Source organism: Protopterus annectens, chromosome 1.part1, assembly GCF_019279795.1.
Source record: "Protopterus annectens isolate FY-2018-M chromosome 1.part1, PAN1.0, whole genome shotgun sequence".
NCBI lineage: Eukaryota > Metazoa > Chordata > Ceratodontiformes > Protopteridae > Protopterus > Protopterus annectens.
This window is the reverse complement of record NC_056726.1, coordinates 638021072-638028626: the sequence shown is the minus strand read 5'-3', so window position 1 is coordinate 638028626 and position 7555 is coordinate 638021072. Positions and strand designations below refer to the sequence as shown.

Below are 7555 nucleotides of genomic sequence, written 5' to 3'. Positions count from 1 at the left end.
GAGGATATGCTTGAACAGTGACACCAGGGCCCTGATAGGTCATATTTCAAGCTATTTAGGAAGCATCCTGGGATATTATCTGGTCTCAGTGATGCTGTATTCTTGGCCTTAGAGAATGAATCTAAGACGTGCTCCTTACTGATAGTTGGAGAGATTATGTTAGATGATATTTTCTAGGAGGCAGCTGGGAGTGAGAGGTGTAAAACTGAAGCTGAATTTGTCAGCCAGTCTCATAGTTCTGTGAATGTGTCTCCATTTACCAACAGTTCAGCACACTATTGTGTGCTGCCTTTGAGGTTTGGACGTAGCTAAAGAAGGCCTTATGGTTGTCCTTTGCCTGGAAAGCTATCTTTACTTCAAAATTTGCTTTTTGGACTTAATAATTCCTCTTAGTTGTCTATTTAGTTTGATTAGAGAGGTTTTTTTTTTTATCTTTTTTGAAGTTATACTTCCTAATTTTAACAATGACTCTTTCTTTTGTTGTATAACCTGTTTAATTTTGGATTTCACCAGGGTGGTTTGTTTTTTGAGTTAGTTTTGGACTTACTTCTGGAAGGTACATCAGCCTCTGAGCAATCAATGACATGGTTGTACAGAGCTTCTGTGAATAATTCTGCATATTCTGGTGTATCTGGGTTTGCAGGGACCTGAAATTTTGACAGGCTATCACTTAATAAAAGGTAGTTTGCCTTGGAGTAGTTTCTGTTACAGGGTTTTGGTTCTTATTTTGAAGGAGACTGCTTTGAGGTCTAACCTTGCCAGAGAGGACGCAACTCTGGGTTGGGGGTAGGGGAAGCACCTCTAGTATGCACTAACTGGTCCAGGGTGTTTCAGTTTACAAAGTCTAGGAATCTCTGCACCTGCAAATTTGGGGCCATGTAGGATTCCCAGTTTACAATTCAACTCCACCATGAGTATGGTATCCTCTTGAATGGTGAGTGTCTCCAATAGGTTTAAGAATGAGCTGTGAGTTTCATGTGATATAGATTGTGACCTACAGCTTGCTAGGATATGATATGGGACTTTATCTATGGTAATCTGGGCATGGCAGAACTCCAGTTCGTTATCCTGTTTTACCAACCTAGAGGTATGATCGTTACTGATGTAGATCGAGACACCTCCACCTGGAGTCTCATTCTGTGCAGATGGTGGTCTAAATGGGTGGAAGGCACTGAAGCCATGCACTGCCATGGCACTCCCTGCATTAAAATGTCTTGGTAACTGCACAGATGTCCACACTGCCCAAGGTAAGGAGATCTTAGAGGGAGTGGTGCTTCTTGGTTAGACTCCTGGCAATGAGCAGTAAAACCTTTAGATTTCTTTGGGTAGATTTTGCTATTCAGGAAGGTTTGTCAATTTGACATTGTCTAAAAGGGTTCTATGGACAGGACAATATTTAAGCCAATATTCAAAAGCCTAGAGGGGACAGGTACAGACCCTTGACAATGAAACATGCTTTGTTAACCATGTCTTCTCATGTTGACAAATATTGTATCCCCTTAGAATAACACAGATAACTTAATCATCTTCTTCTTGTACTGTGGCATCATCCTTGGTGAAGGTAAAGTGCTGCTCAATGCTGGGTACATACCAGCCTGTGACACATAGTCCGAGAATTTCATAATGTCTGTCTTCATATAGTCTGGGGAGGTATGTCTTGGGTCATTTACACCTTCATGGGCTATGACTGAATTACTTGGGTGAATGTGTAACTCGGTGGGTGCAGGCTAAAAAAAAATAATACATTAGGTGTTCATTCACAAAAGAATAATGACACAGGTGTGTAAATTGTAGACTTGCATGCTTCCACCTGCCATATGCATTCACAGCACTGAGCCCCAAATGTTGTCAGCGGAGAAATAAGCACTGAGTTATACTTGTGTTGTGTATTCACAGGCCAGACCATTGCTACATTGATACCTTTGGAACACTTGGCTGAGGACAGAATCTACAAAGTATCTGCCAATGATGACAAAATACACAATGAATCTGAGTTTCAGGATACATAGATATTGTCTGTGTCCCTCCTGGGTGGTCCTACATCCACTGACCAGGATCATAGTGTGGTCTTATCCTCAACTGAGACTGGAAATGCATTTCAGGGAGGAACAACTATGCATGTCACGGACAGGCTCACCTGTGCTTAAAGCCACCTCCACAGCTCCCCTAGTGGCTGCAGCACTAAATATGTGCACTGCATTTGACATGGAGATATACACTATAGAGCAGTCCACCAGGGTTCCCGTCACTGTGTAGTGTCCCTAACAGCCCCTGGTGTGCAGATGGCTAGCAATCAACAGATGTGTAGGACTGTAATCTGAGACACCCAGTAACTACCTATGCTGACATAGAGATGATCAGTGTGCTGTGTGACTTTCATAAGGATGTCATCCAGGAATGGCAATGCCTTCTGGGCAGTGATTGCACGCACTGATGCCATGTCCACTTCCATGTGGAAGATTGCGAGCACACCCTCATTACCTTATCCAGAAGTCCAGTCTGTGGTCTGAGGTGTGTGCATACACTGGGTCACCACCTATAGTGCCTTCACATGCAGCAGCTCTGTGTAAAAGATTAGAAATACCACCATATGCCATGGAAAGCCATGGCACAGACCATTCGGGAGCAAGATGAATCAACAGCAAACTCAATAGATGTCCTGTTCCACCATATAGCAATATCAGTATCACAGGAGTCTGTAATCCCATGACATTCAGCTATAACAGAGGCCCCACAACACAGTCCAATTCTGGCTAATCCACCCTATCCACAGAAGAAATCACTGTGACCAAGATATCTGTCCAGCATCAGACCCATATCTCAATTTCAACTGACATGCAAAGCCTTCCTTCTAGGTGTGGTTGTAGTCTTGTGTCAGTGTGCCCCTAGGCATCAGTGAAAATGATGGCAGCTGTGGCCGACATCACCTTTCCAACTGCGTGGTATAAGTGGATATATCTATTGTACAATGTGACTCCACCATGTACTGCCCTGCATAGCCCTTAAATAACACTGTATGCATCACTATGTTCATTGTGACACCATACGGCTACCGTGTAATTGCTGATGCCCAACATTGTCTGAAGGTGTGTGTGACCACATATTATGCTCTAGTAAGGCTTCTTATACTAAGCGCATTCTATACAGTATAGTTAAGTAACTATGTGATAGGATAGATGTCACAGTAAAGAGTACTGAGTTATTTACAAAGGGTGGAAAGCAAAAAGTTGATTTAATTATGAGAAATAAATAAAATGTGTAGTAAAATAGTTGAGAGTCATAGGTAGAAGGTGTAGTGGGTGAGCACAATGATAACTGATAGAGTAGAGGAGAACAGAAGTATAGCAGAAGAGGAGGAAGAATCAAAGATGTTATACTTATCCTGGAGATGCACACCTACAGAGCCAGGATGTTTTGAGGTATTTTCTTAGATGTGTTTTCAAGAAGCCTGAGAGCATGAGGAAGGGCATTCCAGAGGATAGCTCCAGAGTTTGAGTGCAAGGAGGCTTTCAATGCATTTTGGGTTTTAGTGATAGAGAGGAGGAGTTTATCTTTAGAGCGTAAAGCTTTGGTAGGGTGATAGTGTTGAAGCGTGCCCTTTAGTGCCAGATACTTATCAGAGTAGTATATTACAGTATTTTATTTTTATTTATATGTACACATACATATACATGTGTGTGTGATCAGGTTATTCTCTCTTGTTGTTCATACACACATACGCAGGTTCATGAGTAGTTATACTAGGTATGCATTCCAGGAGACCATTAAGTAGCCTAGCCCAAATTTCCAGTTGCCCCATGCAGTAATGAAACAATGGCTAAGGGAGTCGAGCTCTGTACAACTGGAAGTATATCTTTAGCAGATAATAGCACTGGTATTTCGCGTTAACTGCCATGCTGGTCCCCTGCACTAGTTACCAGACTCAGATACAGCTCCAAGAAAATGTGAAGGGTTTCTGGAACTCAAATTATTTAAGTAAGATTAAAAAAATTTATAAATGTTATATTATCCGTAATGATGATGATGGCAATGAAGATGTACTGTCAGTGAGTGCTGCATGTAAAAGTCTGTAATTCAATTCAAATTACTTACAGGTATTAATTCGAGTTTCAAAGGAGATATACCCCAGCGGAGTACCACTTTGGGTTATTTTAGTGAGCGTTCTGGCTGGCCTTCTTATTCTTGCATTGCTCATCCTCATCATGTACAAGGTAAGAAAAAAAAACTTTTTCTGACCCATGCAACACTTTTATAAACATGTTTAGTCTTGTTCACCAACAGATTTCTTTTCAAATAATTATAAATCTGGGGAATGCCAACATCTGTAAACATCCTGTGCTTTACATTACTGTAGTAACCCGTAAACAAAATGTGTTTTACATTTGTAAATAATCACAAATATTTTACAGCTTTTAAACAGTTACACAGCTGACATGTAAATCACCCTTGTTTTTGTCATATGGCTACATTTCCAGCGAATTCCAGTCACCACTGAAGTCTAGCCAAACGTTTCATACATGAGAGAGTCTGATAAAAAAGCATAAAAAGGATCACTGCTGTGCACATATGTTTACATGCATTTCATTTTTAGCTAACTTAACAGGTAACAGTCTTCTGTGCAGAGTTTGGGGAGGATGCATCTCAAGAGTATTAAGGCATTTCTTTCCATTGCTGAATACTGGTTTGGGGGGGGGGGCAGTACTATAACATTTCTGGCACATTTAAAGGTTGTAGACAAATGGTGATGGATGATGTATGGACAGAAAGATGGCTGGATATGCTGCCATATTCAGATCAAGCTGAAAAACATTAAGATTTAACCATATAATTCCAGTAACTGTTGATAATGAATTATGGTATGGCACTACATACTATGAATGAAATTTTATGTGAAAATTTTGCAGCATGAGAAGGAAGTTAAAACTCAAAAAATACAACAGGACATGGATGATTGTAAAAGGAATGAGGATTTTTGGTAATGTCCCATATTGTATCCGGATACATCACAGCAGGCATCAGTAATATGAAAGAAGCAATAGATCCTATTCAGTTGTCTTGGAAGAGGCAACACAGTACAAACATAGATACAGCACTTTCTTTGAAAGCACTCTACCTAGAGATGAATTAAGATGCTCAAGTGCTTACAACATCCCAACTTCAGCACACTTCTACAGGTAATAGAAATGTATGACTTAGCAAGCAGTGCTGTAATGAGAAGACCCCAGGTAATGACTGTTAATCTAAGTAAGAACTCATCAATGGCACTGCAGCACTGATGCAGTTTTGAGCAGAGGACATAAATCCTCCCACCGTGTGAGCCCCATGCCTCCATTAATTAAAACAATCTGATTGTAAGAAAACTAATTTTACAAGATTATTTTGAGGCTTTTTAAATATTCCTCTTGCAACTGGATGCCAAATTGGAAATGGTTGAAAGGATACTCAGGAAAACTTTTTCCAAAAAGAGATCCAATGGGGGGGGGGGAGTCATAAGACATTGATTCAACAGCATGTAAGGGGGGGGGTCATAAGACAGGGAGTCAACAAAAAATAGAGAAAAAAAATAAAGTTGAATATTAAACAACACTTGCAGGCAATAGCAAAGCACAAAAGCTCTTCCATTAAGCAATTCTATTTGGAGAACTCAACGTTTCAAAGAATACTTGCCAGGACGTTAAGATAGCAAAGATTTAACAGCAGTATATTAAAAGTGAGAGCTCTGAGCACTGTTCAGTTGCACAATGCTCCAAAACAAATAGCTACAACATTGGAGAACTTTTATTGGGATGTTTGTAAGAGAAAGGAAGGTGTGCCGAATTTGCACATTAAAGAGAAGAGGGTTTTGGGGAATTTGGCACTTTCAAAACTAAAGGAAGAAGAAGTTATGGACCTTATTCATCCAATAACAATGAAGGAAGTTAAATATTTATTAGGAAAACAAAAGGCTAACAACTCACCAGGTATGGATGGTCTTCCCATTGAATTATGGACGGAGATTTGATCCTTTGATTCAAGCATGGTATAAACTATTCAGTGTGGTAATGCCAACTCAATAAATCCCAATATCATGGAAATGAGTGATACTGACAGTAATACCTGTAGAAGGGGAAGATACATCTAATCCAGCATCCTTCAGACCAGTTTCCATTCTAAATCACAGTTATAAATGTTTATGTCCATATTAGCTAACAAGATAACCACGTTAATATCTAAGCTTATTCACTTAGATAATAGTGATATATTTCAAATAGACAAACATGTGACAATTGTTTATGAACATTAGTGATCCCACAGGATGCTGCAAGCACATTAGAACCTTTACTTTCAATTAGTCTCAATGCAAAAGCTGCATCAGACAGGATACAATGGGAGAATCGGTGGCTAATTTCAGCTAGGCTTGGCTTCCCTAAACAATTAATAAAGCTGATTAGTCTGTTCTACTAAGACACCAAAGCATTGAAAATAGATGGTTGTCAAATCCAGGAGACAAACTTAGAAAGATACCTTATATAGCATTGCTCACTTTCCTTGTTACTGCTTTTATATATATATCTATATATATATATATATATATATATATATATATATATATATATATATATATAATACCCGTAGCCAATAAAATAAGACTGAATGAGATACAAGGATATAAATGGTCTGATGGGCAAGAGAAATATCTCTCTTTACAGACAATATGTAGTGAATACAGAAAATAATCTACCAAAATCATGTTTAGGTTTTGCACTTATTCGCAGAAGTTGGTGGTGCTGCGGTAGCGTTGTCGCCTCACAGTAAGACGCTGTCCAGTTCGATTCTCAGCTAGAGCGTCTTCTGCGTGGAGACATTCCAGTCCGCTAATCATTAGCGGACTGGAGTTCCGCTGTGCTGACCCCTGACCGGGAAAAGCCGAAAGACACAAACAATCTGGCTATAAGATTTGTCAGGATAAGACTTATGTACTCTGTTATAAATCACAATTCTTCATTTAATCTAATGCAAAATAATCATTAAATTTGGGACAGTACAGAAAAAAATATCTGGCTAAACAAGCTAATCTAATTCTTAAAAATGGATAAATGGAAATGACTTACTACAGATCTGGACAGAAAAGTACAACTAAATGTTTTTAGTACCTCATATTTTATGTATAGGGCAGGTCCTTGTTTATAACCTGGAACATAGATACTGGAATGACTTAAATGGAGCAACAATGACATTTTTATGGGTAGATAAGAGACCAAAAATTGGATGGAAAAAACAAATTCTCTTGTTCTCTCTCTCGGGGGGGGGCTGTGTCAGATTTGAGAATACGGAAGCATTACTTAGATTGATTTATATGCTGCAAAATATGGATGTCAATACCAGATGGAAACAGTTGATGATTAATCAAGGGAGTATTTTTCCAGAATTTCACCAAATTACTATTTGCTACCTAGCATTGATTTAAAGAGAGGAAAAACAAACACTGAATACTGCTTATAAAACAATATGAAAGAGTACTGGGGAAAACGTTATATAAAACTTAATAAAAATGGAACTGCGCTAAATAGGTTTG

The 7555-nt window shown here is 39.1% G+C and overlaps 1 protein-coding gene across 1 annotated transcript in view; it reads left to right on the top strand.

Moving 5' to 3' along the window:
* ITGA1 (integrin subunit alpha 1) overlaps positions 1-7555 on the top strand; it is a 2125719-nt gene that overhangs the window by 2097531 nt on the left and 20633 nt on the right. Inside the window, exon 29 of the mRNA XM_044077325.1 lies at positions 4095-4211. Within this exon, the coding sequence (XP_043933260.1) occupies positions 4095-4211 (117 nt within the window). The remainder of the gene's footprint in view (positions 1-4094; positions 4212-7555) is intronic.